The following is a 16,701-nucleotide window of genomic DNA, read 5'->3' on the forward strand; positions in this document are numbered from 1 at the left end:
TGAATCTATCATTCACACCCTTGGGAAATCCATAAACTTCTTGTTTTGATGGCAAACTCAATACCAGCTTTGTGTCTACTAGAGAGTATGTGACTGATGGGTCAATACCGCTTTGCTTGATAGATAATGGACGACTAGCATGGTTTGTCCTCATCCAGATCAGTGGAAACCTCCTCCCTTCTGAGTCCTCAAGTGTACTCCCATTCCACAGACTCTTTGGCAGATTCAAACTGATGAACTTGCCTAGATGGGAATTCCTTGGAGATTTTGACTCCCTATGACTGGAGGACTCCTGATTCTTATGACAAGCAACCAGAAACATGAAGACTATGACCTTATTACAACTAGCCTCCATAGCCTTCCCTGATATTTAAGCCGTCTCACCCTGGTACTAGGTGATTTAGAATTCAGGAAGTAAAGGGGGAAAAACAAACAGACAATATATTTTTTTTTTTACTTTTTATTAATATTAATTAAAAGTGCAACTAATATAAGGGATTTTTTTTTTGTTTTGAAAAGAAACATACAGACAAGATGTCAGCTGAGCAATATTAAATAAGCTATATACACTTGTGTCAGTAACACATTAATCAATATAGTCAAAGTCTTCAGGAATCCCAAAACTTTTGTCAATTCTGTTCTCTTCAAATCCAAATTTCCGTTTAGCCCAAGATTTTATTGCAAAGATATTATCTGTGAACAGAATGAAGAAATGTTTCAATTCACAAGCAGAAAGGGAAGGGGGGCACTAGATTCTTCACTACTGTAAACTCTTCACCACCTCTGGAAACATCCAAAAAAGCAGAGCTGCTAAGTTTCTGAATATAATTTACTAGGTAGGGTTAAGAGAGGAAAGGAGTCGTCAAATGCTTATTCTCCTTTTAGGAATAACTGAGCCCTGCTACAAATGCTAATGAGGCAAATAGGATTGGTAAAAAGGTGTGCGTAAAATTATGCTCAAAATGAGTTGTTAGTCACTATGATGTCTTTAATTATAAATTCTGCAGTTATTTTATTCTGTATAGTTAAAATTACTTAAAAGATTAGAAAAAATTGGGCTTGTACAGTTATTTTTGGGTTTCTTCAAAGGTTTATGAACAGAAGCTTGAAAAGGTGTGTATTTTTAAAAAAAATATATATATATTCTTATCTGATTGTTTTCACACAAGAAATATTAGCAATGTCAAATCTGATTTCTGCCTGAGGACCTGATGAATGTCCCAAAGATGTGTATTTTCTGTGAACACTCACAGTTTAATTTGTTAAAACAAAGTGTTAATCACTGAAGTTCAATAGATGTAACAAAACCAAACTGAAGTGTTTCAAGCAGTCTGATAAAGAATCTCCTCTCAGCTGCCCAACTGTCTGTTGGTTCTTATGATGTTGTCATAATACTTGATTTCCAGTCATTTTAGAGCTGTGTGTACACTAAAAAGCCAACAGTTTGTAACTGAGCCAGTTGCACTGCTCTGGTGTCAAGGTAAAGAGTTCAGTATATCCACCCTGAATCATGTTTACAACCTTTGCAAGTTTTGCTATGTACCTGCAATGTGCTGTTCTAAAAAATTAGAACTGCAATGCCCTGAGGGTAGCCACTTCACAGCTCCCAATACAGTCCCCAGAAGCAGTATATTTTGGGTGACTTTCCAGAAGGCCACCAGTGGGGCACTAGTCAGAAGACTAGTTTAACTAGTGATCTTTTGAAAAGTCATTCTGAATACATTCTCCCACTGCTACTGCACAATTGAGTAAGTTAGCTGACGTGAAACTGAACATGATTTGTCCTGCCACATGTTGACTGCTTAGTCCTGGTCTGCTGTATCATCTAACTTGACTGAAGACAACGGTGAACAAACATGGTAAAATACTGTAATGTAGGAAATGCATATATTGTCAAAGTAGCAAACAAAGATACATGTGCAAGGCTTTTCCCTATTTATAGTTTTAAGTAAACTCCTAGAGTCAACATTATTTAATTCTTTAGCACATGTATTTTAACATCAAAGAACGTGGTGCTAGTCTATGTGAGGGAATTTTAGAATTAGTAATAAATCTGCTCTCTGCTAAAGTCATTATTTTACTTACAACAAAGTAAGACAGTTCTTTTTCTTTTGCATAATATGGATTTAGTTTGAAAAATTTGGAAAAAATTAAAATGGCACTTAGAAATACCTATGCTTTGATAAGCTGTTCTTTTTTAGTATTAATTTATTGTATTTTATCATAATTACCTGTATTCAGTTGGTTTAATTTTACATTACATCTTAGATTAATATAAAACTAATTATTTGATTGTTATGCTATCTCTGTAATTACACAATTGTTTAGGTTTAGGGTAGGGGGAATTATCTATTAAGCTCCTCTATGACTATGTATCTTTGAAATCAAGTTTTTACCAACAGACATTTGATTATAAAATTGCTATTGAGCACAGATATGCTACAACTTGGAACCAGGTTTACAGATTAGATAGCAAAGTGCAATCTCTGAAACATCTCACAAATGAATGTCTTGATAACACTCAATACCCAGACAGAGATTATTTTTTAAAATAAATATTTTTTCCTATTTCACAATGGAGCAGTAAGGACAACAATCCTGTTCAAAGACAAGAAATCATCATTAAAAGATTTTTTTCTAAAAAAAATGGAATACAATTTATCACCTACCACTCTCTGTTCCTAGAGAAGATTGGGCTATTCACATAGTAGCCAGAAAATAGGGTCAAATTCTGAATAAATGTAATTTACAAACACAATAGTCTCACTAATTAAAATTCTGAAATGAAAACACACATTGTTTGCTCTGCAAAAGGGCAATATGTAACACAAATCATCAGCAGAGCAAAAGGGAGGGGAAAAATGGGTACAATATTTCCATAAGAACACAGTGAAATAACCATATTCAAAACTGTAACAGAATATAGATCGCATCTATGACACTGAGCAAGAATTACTTTATCATTCCACATACACATTAGCATCTGCATGCATGCCAGCACCACCAACCCTCTATATAGTACTGTAAATTTCAAACAAAGACTAACTTTCAAAAAATTTAAAATTAAGATTAAATTCAGAAAATAATTCATGTGATTTACGGTGACTTTTAAAAAGTATACCAGTGCCAACCACATCACTAACATTAAGGGACTCCGGCTAATGAAATCTGGTATCAACTGTAGAAATTAGCTCCACACCAAAACTGGCAAACTGAGTTTCTGCTAGGAGAGAAAGTCTGCTGTGCATTTCAAAAAAAATTAGATTGGTAGGTTTTGAGTTACATAAGTGAAACACAAACACCTATGCATCCATATACAGTACATTCTAGGGGTTTTATTTCCCTGGACTTCCAGAACCAAGGCTCATTTTAGCTGAAAAATTATATATAATTTAGAAGCCTGATAAGTCACTTAGCAGTACTTTGAGTTGAGTGTTGCTACATTCAAGCACTATAGTTAAGAACGTTGTTAAGCAATGTAAATGCATGCTCACCAGTCCATCTGTTGGCTGCTTCCCTGGCAACTGTGTTTGCTTGACCTAAAAGAGAAGAAAGCCATATACATACAAGGCACAGTTACGTAATTAACAAGTTCAATACAGTAAAATTATGTTTATATTGACTGACCATAATGAAGATATTCACTTGTGGCTTTCAAATATTTCTTTTTTAAGAGTCAGCCATGCCCAAAAACTAGGTTAATGAAAAAATCATTAACAAATGACCGTAAAAGATACCATTTGAAGTGTCATAAGTATTTTTAAGAATGTATTTTAAAAGAAAATAATTCTGGTTTAGCCTGCTTGGTAGCTTAGCAATAGTGCTCTGTACAGCTATGTGGGAGCTCTGAATTAGGTCCATGGGCTGGAAATGCTGGAGGGACTGTGGCCTCCACCCAGAGAGAATGCCTGGCATTACTGAGCAGCAGTCCCTCTCACCTGTAAATATTATTTCTGTAGCATCACAGGTGTGCATGACTCTTGAGAGAAAAAGCACATAGGGAAATCCAGTTATGTATCACGTAGCCTTAGAAGATGGAACCAGAAAGGTTCTCAGGGCTCCATCTGACAAGATACAGATAGAATGTTGCTTCTGGCTAACAAATGAGTTTAAACAGTAGGTTTTTTTTGGTTTTTTTTAAAAAAAACATCTCCACTACAAGAACCTTTAAAAGAGTTTCTATGACACAAACCAATTTCCAAAAAGTTTATTAGATCTTCTTGTCCTCATTGGCATAAATGCTGAATCAGCCTGGGAACTTATCAGAAGCATCATACTTCTCATATCTACATATACACCTTGAGCATTTCCAGCCAGCCTTCCTAGTACTTGCGTAAGAATATTCATTTACAATGGTCAGCATGAAGTACAAAGTTTATCTGGCGGGGTACGGAGAATGAATATGACGAGTGTTTATTGTCAAAGATTCTACTGTAGGCAATTTTTAATTATCTTGCAAAATAAACTTAGCATGCAGTAAGGTTGGTGCTCATTAATTTTATCCTATATGCTGCAGTCAATGATGTGAAGAATGTTTAGATCAGCGGTTCTCAACCTTTTTTTTTTTTTTTAAACAGAGTACCACTCGGGTCAGGTACAGTCGGGTCAAGTACCGCTTCACCTGACTGTACCTGGCCCGAGTAAGACTCGGTAAAATAGCGGGGTTGCGTGGAGGGATCGATGCCCTCCGCCGAAACCCTGCCACCGTTTCCCAGTTTTCGGCGGCAAAGAGGGTGGGACTTTCGGCGGCGGCAAATGGGTTTCGCGGCGGGGGGGGGGGGGGGTGTTAATTCGGCGGCGAAGAGCATCTGGAGCGGCGGCTGGGAGAAAAGATTCAGCGGCGGCGGCAAGGTTTGTCGCCGGCGGAAGGGGGGAGAAAACGGCGACGGCAGGGTTTTTCGGAGGCAGCAAGGGCAGGGGGATTCGGCGGCAGCAGGGTTTATAGGCGGCGGTGAAAGGGGGATTCGGCAGCAAAATCGGCGGCGGGTTTGCCCTCGCGTACCACCAAGACGGCTTCCGCGTACCACTGGTGGTACGCGTACCACCGGTTGAGAACCCCTGGTTTAGATCATAGTAAAATGTAGTGGTGAAAGCTTTGAATTCTTTAAAGATGGCCTAAAAAGGAAATTTAAAAAATTGGACTTGTTCCCTTCTTGCTTCTTTAAGGCATATGAAGGCAAAGAGAGGGTGTTAGTTTGTTTTTTATATTGGAAATTCAGGTCTGGTCTGTCCTGAGAGACTCTATACTTTTCTCTGTACTAGCATTTGTTCCTAGAATTTTCCATTGTTGTCATCACTGGTTCAGCAGCTCCATCGAGGGGAATGCTAGCATTGACAATGTACTGGCAGCATCAGCATTTTAAGCACCATATGGCCTAACCCTGCTCACAGCAGGTCTACGAAATAAGGGCTTATGTAGTCTAGGATAAAAGGTGCATTTTTAAAATGTGTTAGCTGAAACAGTTTAGCTAGCATGTTTTAAAACCCTGGTATAGATAGGGCAATTTGTTTTTGAATCTAGGGCTCACCTGTAGTTGCCTGTGTGCGCTAAAAACATATTCAACTTGCCCAGCCAACACTAGTGTTTTCAAAACATGCTAGCTAAAATGTTTTGAAAATGCATTTTTTAATCCTAGCCTAAACAAGAGGATATTGTATAGACCCACTGTGAGACGGGTTAGGCAATGTAACACTTCAAGTGAAATTTGTTAGTCTTTAAGGTGCTACAGGACTCTCATTGTTTTTGCTGTATACAGACTAACATGGCTACCCCTCCGGAACTTTTCACCATAAATAAATAGTTTTTTGAAAAAGAAAGCTGGTGGCTGCCTGGAGCCTTGCCTTTCCTAGCACTCCCACTGCTGGAGCTGAAACGTCAGTAGGCACAGCCTTCTGACTGTAGAAGTCGAGAAACAAGAAAGAGTTGGAAAGTGAACGTTTAACAATTAAGATGGGAAAGGCTTTTTAGCCACACTTTCAAACTTTGTTTGTTTTGCTAAAGCCTATTCAACTTCATTGAATGGCTAACATCGTACAGAAAACTAATCTTTGTCAAAGACTAAACAGACCTGCCCATCCAATTAAGGTGTGTGGAATCATAATATACATGCTCCCAGACAACCAGTAGGTCCCTCCAGTAAAAGTAGAGTTGACAATGATATTCCTCATATTTTTACAGTTTAAAAAAAAAAACAAAAAACAAAAAAAACCAAACACATCTTTTTTAAAACCCACTTTGAGGCTCTCTTTAGACATAAAACAGCAAAACGGGACACCGTTCAAAATCAGTCACAGGTCATCTCTAAAGGGTTACTGCAGAAACAATGACCCAATAATGTCCAAAGGTGGTTTGCAAATGTAACATATCCAGGCCCAGTAATGTTACTAATACATCTGAAAACTCTCAGCAGCCAGAACCTGCACATTGATTTTCTTCCTTCAAGTTTTTAGATGGCAAAGAAAGAATTGTACTGAATTCCCTCTCTTAACCCTGACGACTTTATCCTTCCAGGCTTAGCTTAACATTTTGATGTACAAAATAAGATCTTCAAAAACAAGAACCTCAAGATTTTGCCCTTGAGAATAATTAAGTGCCAAGTCTGCCAAGTAGCTAAATTTACAAAACAAGTAGCAGCTGGTGACAGTGAGCTACAGACCAACTGAAGTTTTATGGATTTCTTCACTGAAAGGATCAGAGATTGCAGAGAAAACTGGCAACCTTTCAAGACATAGTTACCAATCAGCCTGCAGAACTGTTACCAGGTAAGGTAAAAAAGAACTAACATGTTCAATGTTTCTGGGGTGAAGTAACATTTACAGTGTGAAGTGTAATTCTGTTGCATGAAACAACAGCAGCTGCAATTATTCTCACAGGCTAACAAGCACTGTTAGTTGCATGATTCCTAGTACCTCTCATGAAGGGAGGTCTGAATAAATGAGAACCCTTTAGTTACAGCAATGGATTTCACTCTGGGTCTTCCTTTGTATATAGTTACATTTAAATATCAAAATAGTAGCTATAGTAAGAATTATCTATGAACCTTAACCTTCTACACTTTTCCCTACTGAAGGAAACAATTTTGTATAGATTTAGAGGGGTAGCCGTGTTAGTCTGTATACAGCAAAAACAACAAAAGTCCTGTAGCACTTTAAAGACAAACAAATTTAAAGTCTTTCGGGGGCTGTAGCAGCTTATGCCTTTAAATTTGTTAGTCTTTAAAGTGCTACAGGACTTTTGTTGTTTTTGTATAGAGCATTTCTACTCCCCTGGATCTGAGGCTTCTGCAGTTGAGAAATTCATTAAACCTTTCCCTTAGTTCCAAGCATAGTAGGCCAGATTCTCCTCTCACACTAATTCTTTACCTCTCGTGGAGAAGTATTTTTAGGCTACTCCTGTGAGTTTTAGGACATAAGAATGTGCCTATTAATGAAAGTGCAATTGACTTCTGAGTTCAGGTTTATTAGGAATGCCATTTCCAAGACCATTAGTTATAGGTGCATTGCAGATCTTACATACTTGGGATACAGGAGAGCACACTGTTAGCCTGACTACCTAGCAATTCCTGCTGACTCATCCATAGATTAACACTGTCAGTGGCTTTAGACAAGGTTCTGCATTTTGCCATCACAGACTATTTGTAGCAATGAGAGGGAGATGAAAAGAATTCATGGAAGAGGCAGTGATCATGAGAGAAAAAGCAGGGCAACAGCTCATATATGAATGCCTAAGCAAGTCCGGGGCCACAAACCTCTACCAACAGACTATCAAACACTGAAGGAAGAAAAATCTAATTGTTTGATAGCATGAGCAACTATTTCTTCCCCAATAAGAAGTTTCCATCATAATCAGAGTGAAGAATATCTCTATTTCTCTAAAAATAGAGATAACATAATTCTATCAGTGCCTCTGATCCATAAGCCACCCATTTTTTCCATGACCCAGTGCTCTGCTTTACCAGAATCCTTTGCACTGTTTCAGCCAAAATATCAAAAAATGCTGTAATACTTTTAAAGTTCACTATGCCATAAACTGGATTCAATGCACATATATTTGATGTGTCATTTAAGTGATAGCTACAATAAATATTTAATGTATTTAAATTGAGAAATTTATCTTCACAACAAGGACTAGAAATATTTCTTAAGTGAAAGTCTAGATACTGTAGAAAATTTTGCAACTACTAGGAAATTCACCTAGCTTAAGAACCATTGCATGTTAGAACCATTTTGAAAGACATTGAGCATGACACAGTGCAAGCCATCTGTGATTGAAACCACGCAGCATATGTATGAATTATATTAGCATTGCTTTCTTAAAAATGAAGAGAGTATGCTTGAAAATAACCCCTGTGCAAATACATACAATAGTTCCACCTCTGTCTATATGGTGAGACAGAGTATCACATACTGAAAGCTGTTGGTAAACTAATCCCTTCTCTGGAAGTGTGCTTTTAAAGTATCTAGAATCTTTGTCAGCCTATTTAAAGCACACCAACAAAAAAAAGACTGTCAAGTTTCATCAGTACAGGCTCCCTATGTCCTTTATGAAAAGGTTAAGCTGTCAAATCTCCTCAGTACATATGTAATGTGTCTTTGAAAAATGTCTCATAGCTTTTGTAAGGACTGGTAACAAATGATTTCTATAACCCACACATACACACAATGTACACAGACATATACTCACACATACTGTCTTTGTGCATGCTTGCATGCACACATGCACACTATTTACCTTTAAGATATTTTTTTCTTAAAAATCCCCCTGCTTAATTCTTGGTCTCATAACTTTTATAACCGAAGATACACTTCTTCTATTGCCCAAGCGGATAAGAGTGAATGCAAGGAGGAAATAGTGCCTCTACAAAGAGAATGTGACCACACCGATTTAGGGTCTGATCCAGTGTTCACTGAAATTGGTGGGAGTATTTCCCTTGACTTCAATGGACTTTAAAAAAAAAAAAAAAAAAGTTCACTCCTGGTATGTCTACACTGAAATTAAAACCCCGTGGCTGGCCCATGCCAGCTGACCCAGGCTAAAGGGCTGTTTAATTATGGTGTAGACATTTGAGCTCAAGCTGCAGCCAGAGCTCTGGGACCCTCCCATGTTGCAGGATCCTAGAGTCTAGGCTCCAGCCTGAACATCTACACTGCAATTAAACAGCTCCTCAGCCCAAGCCCCATGACCCTGAGTCAGCTGGCACGGGCCAGCCCTAGGTGTCTAACTGCAGTGTAGACATACCCTCCATTGCAAAGTCTCACGAACTACATCTCCCCACACAAGCAATTCCTACTGCCCTCAGAGCAGAGGCCACCTGTGCTTACCGACCGTGTGGGGGAGGGAGGGGGTGGAAGAGGGGGAGCAGAGCGAGGGCAGCCAGCTTCAGCAGTGTTACTGAGCATGCTCAGCCTGTGAGAGCATGCTCAGTACAAGCCAAGCAGCAAATCTGCGGGGGGAGGGGCACTTGACCCCACCTGCCCCCTCCACGCATCACCTCTACTACAAATATTGACCCCCCTCTGAGGTAAATTACTACATATATGCATTTCCGCCCAATATTTTCATAAGTGACCTGCATTTGATGTTAGCTGCTCCCTCCAGACATCTTAAGACTTTAATTCTGTTATACTGTACTTAGAAACTAGGCCTTTCTTCCATAGAGCTTTAAAGTTCTTCCGTATGCCTACATTTTGGGGTGTCATTCTTCTGCTCACAATCTAATATCCTGATCATTCCTGTAAAGTTGACCTACAAAGTGGGGAAGGGGAAATTACATCAACATAATCCTCCAGTGTACACATGCAGCACATGTAAGACAGGACTTGCATCAGTACAGTACAGTCCACTCCAGTACATTACTGGTGCAAGCTGCACAGCACAATGTGTCCACATTAGGGGTTTGCACTGGTGTGTAACAATGAATTTCCCTCGTCTAGACAAGCCCACAGTTACAGCACATCTAGTTCCAATGAAGACATGAGAAAGTTCTCAATATACATGAGACTGCCGACACATTTTCTAAAAAGAACATGGAAGATGAGACTTGAAAAGTCCTGATATTTCAACATAAAAGTAGAAAGAATAATTTAAAAATCCAAAATACATTTCCAGGTCTACTTTATACAACATAAAGCAGCAAAAAGGGTACAAAACCAGTATTTTAAATTTTCCTTTGCAGATCACCTTTAAACAAGAGTCAACTATCTCCGCATCAAAGAGCTGAGTGAGCTGTTCAGTGGAAAACCAAGTAACCTAGGATGTTGCATTCCTTTGTTTAATAGTGGAATAGTACAAGTCCAATCTCTCCTTCAAAAGTAGTATCAAACATCTCATTTCTTTGTTTTTTCTGGTAAATGCTATGTAAGCAAACTAGTGCAGTGTAATGTTTCCATCTAACTTTTTTAACTACTGTTTGTTCCTTGATAGCAAATTGTGATACTATTTAGTCACCAGTAGCTGTTTGTCTACATCACAAAACCTATTACGTATTCACCTACCCATTATATCTGCTCCACAAGTTCGTTATGAAGATTTACCAGCTCAAGCACTAATTTCACTCTCCATCTTCCTCTTCCATCCCTCCTCCAACATGTTTTTTCTCTTAAAACATAATAGTAATTTTAAAAGCCCCCAAAAAACCCTAATGATCCTTCCCCTTCCTGTCCAAAACACAGTTAAATGCCAGGGCTAGTACAATTATTCAGGGTTAAAACAGAGTGTTGCAAGTGCTAGTTACAGGCCTGACCCTGCCACTGGACCCATGAAGGTGAACCCCTATCCCTGTGCTGAATCTCTGAAGTACCTGTGTGGAACCCCGTTGATAAGATCTGATTGCAAGATCACTACCTAAAAGTTTGAATGAGCCATTCCATTATAAACCCTTGTTTTCACTTGTTTTTACAACTTTTGTAAAGATTTTCCTATAGGATTAAATTTTTCCTGCTTTCTCTCAGAAAGAAGAGAGAAATACAGTTTGGAGTTTTTTTGCTGTTCTAAAATTGAAACAAAATTTATTGAGACAGTCATTGGATAGATCAGTGTGGAAGAAAACATGCATTTAAGCTTTTAAACCTGTTTTTTTGCTTGGCTAACTAAAACACAGCTTCATTTTAAAATAAACGTGGCAGAGATACAAGTTCTCAGAGAGGACTACTCACTTTGACTTGTTTGAATTTGTCTGAAGAGTAAATGTCACGTACACATCTATGCTCTCAGATTCACAGTATTTGTCACATTTGTTTCTACTCCAGAATGACTGGAGTAGAGGTGAAAGGTGGTCTCTAGCCAATGAATGCGTACAGACAGCAGTAGTTTAATGTTTCTCCACTTTTGAGAAGAATTTCTCTCGTTATTCAAACCTTGATTTGAAATGAAAACCCTAACAACTGTTGTATACATCATTTGTATTTTGGATAATTTTAAGCATAATGGACTTACTTCACTCATCTTTAAAGCCTCCCCAGTTCCCTAAATTCATTAATTTCCCTGTGAGATTCCCCAACAGAAACTGCAATTACTTGCGATCTATATCTTCATGCAGTTTTTCAAATGTTAAAAACTAGTGCATTCATGTGCAATTATAATTAGATATGACATTACATAAAAATGACACCTGCTTACCAAATAGGTCTATTCCCTATGTATGGTTAGTGACATTTGCTTATTTCACTCACAAAACAAAACAGTTAACCCCATAAAGCACATCTGTATGGGATTCTACTGTGGCTTGTGTTTCTTAGATGGAATTGTTAACTAAATTCCAGTTGTAGAAGCCTGAATACTGGAGTCAAGGCACAAGGCACAAAGCACACAACTGAACTATTAGATATCAGGTGCATATTGCATGATTGGCAACTACAAAACATCTTTTTATTAGCAAAATAAACACATCATTTGTATTTTGGATAATTTTAAGCATAATGGACTTACTTCACTCATCTTTAAAGCCTCCCCAGTTCCCTAAATTAATTCATTTCCCTGTGAGATTCCCCAACCACTCTTCCCTCCGGAAACAGTAATTTTATTTTAAGGAACAAACACAAATCCAATACTTGGTGGAACAATCAAGTTTTTCTATCTTTAAATCTTGTAATACTTTTCTGCATGGAATGCCCTTTCAAATTAATCCAAAAGCAATGGTTAAAGCACAACAGCTAGATGCTTCTACTAAAAGGATCAACAGCAAAATAGTTCAATCAGCAGCAGTTTTCAGAACTGGTCCTCAAAATAAAAAAGGTACAATTCACATCTCTGACAGCTATTGTTTTATTCTCTTAGTAGACTCAGCAAGATAGTACTGCTTCCATTCACAAGTGTCTTCATCACCAGAAAGGTTGGAACTATAATTTGCTTTTAAAATGAAAACTTAAAATTATGTAAACACCACTAGAAAAAACAAAGCCAACAATACTTCTAAATCCACACTATAGCGTGGAATTTCTATGGTGCCTATTTCCAGTGGTATGACTCATGAACCAGTAGCTTAAAAGAGAAAATTTCTTATCTGCTAACAAAATTCCTGTTTCTCATTCCAGTTAAGATCAATGGCTCTTAATGAACTGTAGTGTTTCCGCCACCCATCAGGATACTGCCTCCTATTACAAACTCTGATTTAGGTCATGATGTGGCCAGATTTCTTGATAAAGCTGTCCATTGTCCCGCTATGTTCAAAATAGCCAAAGACTACACAGATGCAGAAGCAATTATTTATTTTTGAAAGATAACCTACGTCCAAACTGGACTGGTAGTGACACATGGCCTTAACCACAAGTATGTAGGCTCTGAATGACAACTATCTGGACTGTCCCAGCTAGAAATCCTGCCCATCAGCAACATAACTTATTAACAAACCTAATTTATTGACTACTTACACTCATGCCTATAATTTAAGATGATATTGGAAGAGGGGGACGGAGGGAAAGTTTGACTCCTATGCTTACTGTTTGCAAACTGCTTCTTTAGAGTAAAATGCCTCCAAATACTTTAAGCTCTCCGTTCCAAAGCTAAAACTCTAAAAACCCAGGCACACTAGAGAAAACACTGATTAAACAGGATGCTAACAGTCTTCCTCTAAAAGCCTGCCCTGAAATATAAACACTTGCTTACTTGGGGGTCACTATTTCAATGAGCTGAGCTGTTCTTGAGGTGCCTTGAAATCAGAGGGAGCTGCGGATGTTCAAGAGTGTGTCAGGAATAAAGGCCCCTAGATAGCCTGCTTACTTGCTAACATGACCCCCAGGCAATCTAATGAGTAGAGCAAGGCCTCAGTTGAGCCTCCTCATAAACCAACCACCCAGATGACTCAGGGGACTGGCAGACCTGCTCTTAAGGCCAGGAGCAGGGCCCTAGCTGCTCAAAGCTTTCGCCCGCAGATGTGCTAGCTCCTTATCCTGCCTTGTTCCAGCCCTGCCCCAGCCTTGGACCCAGCCGTTCTACCTTCTCTGACTCCAGTGACCAAGTTCTGAACTTTGGCTCCGATTCCTGACTCTGGCTTGACTTTTGTATCCTCCTCTAATGTCTGGCCCACAGAGGATAACATTTTACTCATGCTGACAGCTATTGTAGTTCATTCAGGAGCTCACGCGCTAAAGTCCGGTGCTGAAATACTGAAAATTCAAGGATCCAAAGTGCCCTTCTGATGATGGATGGGGACGGGGAAGGGCATTACAGCTGCACATAAATAAAACAACCCCCCCACAAAATGTTATTTATTTTTATAAAAACCTAGGACATTATATACAAAAACACATTAAAAGATTATTAAGGTTGCAAAGACAACCACTCTAAAAATAGGAAATACCAGAACAAAGGTTGCGCATGAAGCTTTAATTTGGCACTCTTGTGCATATGTATGATGATGCAACCTCTAATTACATGGTCACATGTTATTTTTCCCTCTCACAGAATATTTGCCTCATTCAGTGCATGTAGAGATGGTAGTCAGGGAACGAGACAGCTGTTCAATATTTAGTTTATCTTTATTTTTCGAAGTGTGGCCCTACTTCTTATACACTGTAAACTACTGAAGCCTTGTTTTGATCATAGAATTATTCACTCCTCCCTGGGCTTTTCTGTGGTGCTCATCAGAGTAGTTTCTAAACCTAACAAACATAATTGAATTTACCTTTGCAACATCTCTTTGATGAAAGGAGGGTCTCAGAGATGGGAAACTGAGGGCAAACAGCTTACAGCATAAAGTGTGAAGGTATCCACTAATTTTGAGTAACTCAATGACTGAAGCTCAAGTACCAACTTGAGGCTCTAGAAATTAGAAGTATTTCTGGGGTAGAACCAAGAAGTGCAACTAATAGTAATGGGTTAAAATTTTTAAAAAGAAGAAGTTGAGGCTGAACATCAAAAACATTCTTAGCAGTAAAGTATTTTAGGGCAGCTTACTGAATAGTCACCTAAAGAAAATGATGACAGACCATGAAAAATTATAGTGGAGAGAACAATCCACCACTGACAGGAAGTGGAATTAGATGACCTAACAGCCATTTCCAGCTCTGATTTCTACATTTCTGATTCAACTGTTAAAGAAATGCTGGTAAAAATTAGGTTTTTTGGGGTTAGTTATCTGATCAGTTGTCCCAGGTAAAAATATGGCCTGAGATTGTTTTATCCAAACTGAATAGTTTAGTGGAAAGTCAGATATTGCTGACATGCACTATTTACTTATCAAATGCTTTATAATCTCTGAAGTAATTTGGTTCATTTATAACAAACACATTTGTTCTCATTACAGATGGAGCTGGTAGCAGCACTATATTTAGGCTGTCTAACGCTGTCAATTACAAGATTCTTCCTACCTTTCTTCCAAAAACCATATTTCCATTTTTTGCAGCCAGTACTATGCGGCCAGTCCGCCGTCCAATCTAGTATTCAGTAGCTAAGATAATCTAAAATCAAGATCTAACCTATAAGTAATATTTATTATTCAATTAATTTTAAAATTAAATTAAATTACATGAAAGGACAGTTAAACATAGTCAACAGGTCAATAGTATGAAAACTAAAGCCCATTGATAAAATTTAAAATATGGAGAATAAATATATCTATATCTAAAATATATCTAAAATCCACAGGATACACGAAATGAATGTTCGGGTTCACTGTTTATCGCTAAAAAGAGCCAACATATCCGTCGTAGCATACATAGCAAGTCTGCACACACTTTCTTTAAAACTTTTAAATTTATCAATACCTAAAATTTTAAAAATTTCATCATTTCTTTCACTCCATTTACCTCTCGCCCCAACCACAAATCCAAAGAAATGGATGATCTTCCCACCAGTGAGCTGCAGCACCTCCTCCTCCAACTCAGAGTAGTATGCCTCCTTCTCAATGTGGGCTGCCTCCACACTGTCAGCGTTGTCTTCCCATCTAACTGTGACATCCACAACGGCTACCACTCCTTCCTTTTCAATAATGAGGTCGGGTTTTCTCAACTTCCCTTCTTTATTATGAAGGTAAGGTTCAATCCAAATTTTACATCCTTTATTTCCTACTTTATCAATTAGTGCTTTAACTATTCTATTATGTCTTTTAATTCTTGCTTCTTTCATTTTTATGCACTGACCAGAGATATGAGGAATTGTCTCTTTGACCTTACCACACCATCTACATAACCCTTCCTCCATCTTCCGTCCTCTTGCTAGAGCTTCCCTGGTGGGAAAAACATTCGCTCTCGTTTGCAATGCCGCAATCAGAGAGGAGGACCTGGCCAAGCAAGGATATTTTAAAAACGAATTACTAATACAATCATTTTTAAAATATTTAATACCAATTCCCTGACATCTTAAATTACTCCATTTTAAAAACTCTTCATCTCTCCACATTTTAGGATTAGCCGTTTTAGCACTATATATTAAAATTTTCTCCACTAAATTTTCCCCAGCATATAAAAACGAGAAATCTATCCAATCATCTTTGGAGACAATATGTCTCCTCCATTTACGAATTAACATGTTTGGAATTTGGGTACTAAATTTTGTAATTGCTAAACCCCCATCTCTAGTTCTAGCATAGAATAGCCCGTCAGTTGTACACTGGGGAAGATGTAAAATCTTTTTAAGAGTGTTCCTAACTAAAACATCTAATTCATTTAACATATAAAGTGGCGGCTCGATTAAAAGTAATTCATAAAAAACTCTCGTTAAAATGTAAACTTTTAAAATTATCAATTTCTGCGCAGGTTTTAACGGAGCCTTACATAAACTTTCACACCAATCAATTAATTTTTCCTTAGGGGAATTATTAGCCACTCCCACCCATGGATCTATTCTTGCACCTAGATATCTTTCAGACTCACCAGGTTGAATATAATCAATTAATTCATGACCTAATCCCCATTTATCTTTTGGGTTGATAACATATGTTCCCATGCTTGGGAAAATATGAAAGCCCTTTGTCTTTTTAACATTTACTTTTAAACTTGAATTTTTACAAAACTGATTAAGAATTTTTAAATTCTTAACCATCCCCTTATAGGACCTACTTAATATAGTGATATCGTCGGCAAAGGTCAATGAAGTTATCTTTCTACCCTGCACTATAAAATCATCTCCTTCATCTTCCAATTTATATAAAAGAGGGTCCATGGCTATATTAAATAAAATAGGGGAGAGCGGGTCACCTTGCTTAACTCCACTCTTAATTAAAATAGGTTCTGTCTTATCCTCACCAACACTAATTTCAAATTCAT

At 38.0% G+C, this 16,701-nt stretch overlaps 1 protein-coding gene across 2 annotated transcripts in view; it reads right to left on the reverse strand.

The window, feature by feature from the left end:
- Positions 1-429: 429 nt before the first annotated feature.
- The window catches only part of MND1 (meiotic nuclear divisions 1), a 45,432-nt gene continuing 29,160 nt past the window's right edge, over positions 430-16,701 (reverse strand). Inside the window, exons 7-8 of one of the 2 annotated variants that reach the window (XM_067551871.1) lie at positions 3,495-3,539; positions 430-693 (exon numbers count right to left, since the gene is read on the reverse strand). In XM_067551871.1, coding sequence (XP_067407972.1) covers positions 587-693; positions 3,495-3,539 — 152 coding nt within the window. In that variant the 3' untranslated portion in view covers positions 430-586. The remainder of the gene's footprint in view (positions 694-3,494; positions 3,540-16,701) is intronic. The other variant, XM_067551870.1, reaches the window with a different exon arrangement.

The sequence above is a fragment of the Emydura macquarii genome, unplaced genomic scaffold (genome assembly GCF_026122565.2).
Source record: "Emydura macquarii macquarii isolate MOO-44397 ecotype Brisbane River unplaced genomic scaffold, CSIRO-AGI_Emac_v2 contig_1363, whole genome shotgun sequence".
NCBI lineage: Eukaryota > Metazoa > Chordata > Testudines > Chelidae > Emydura > Emydura macquarii.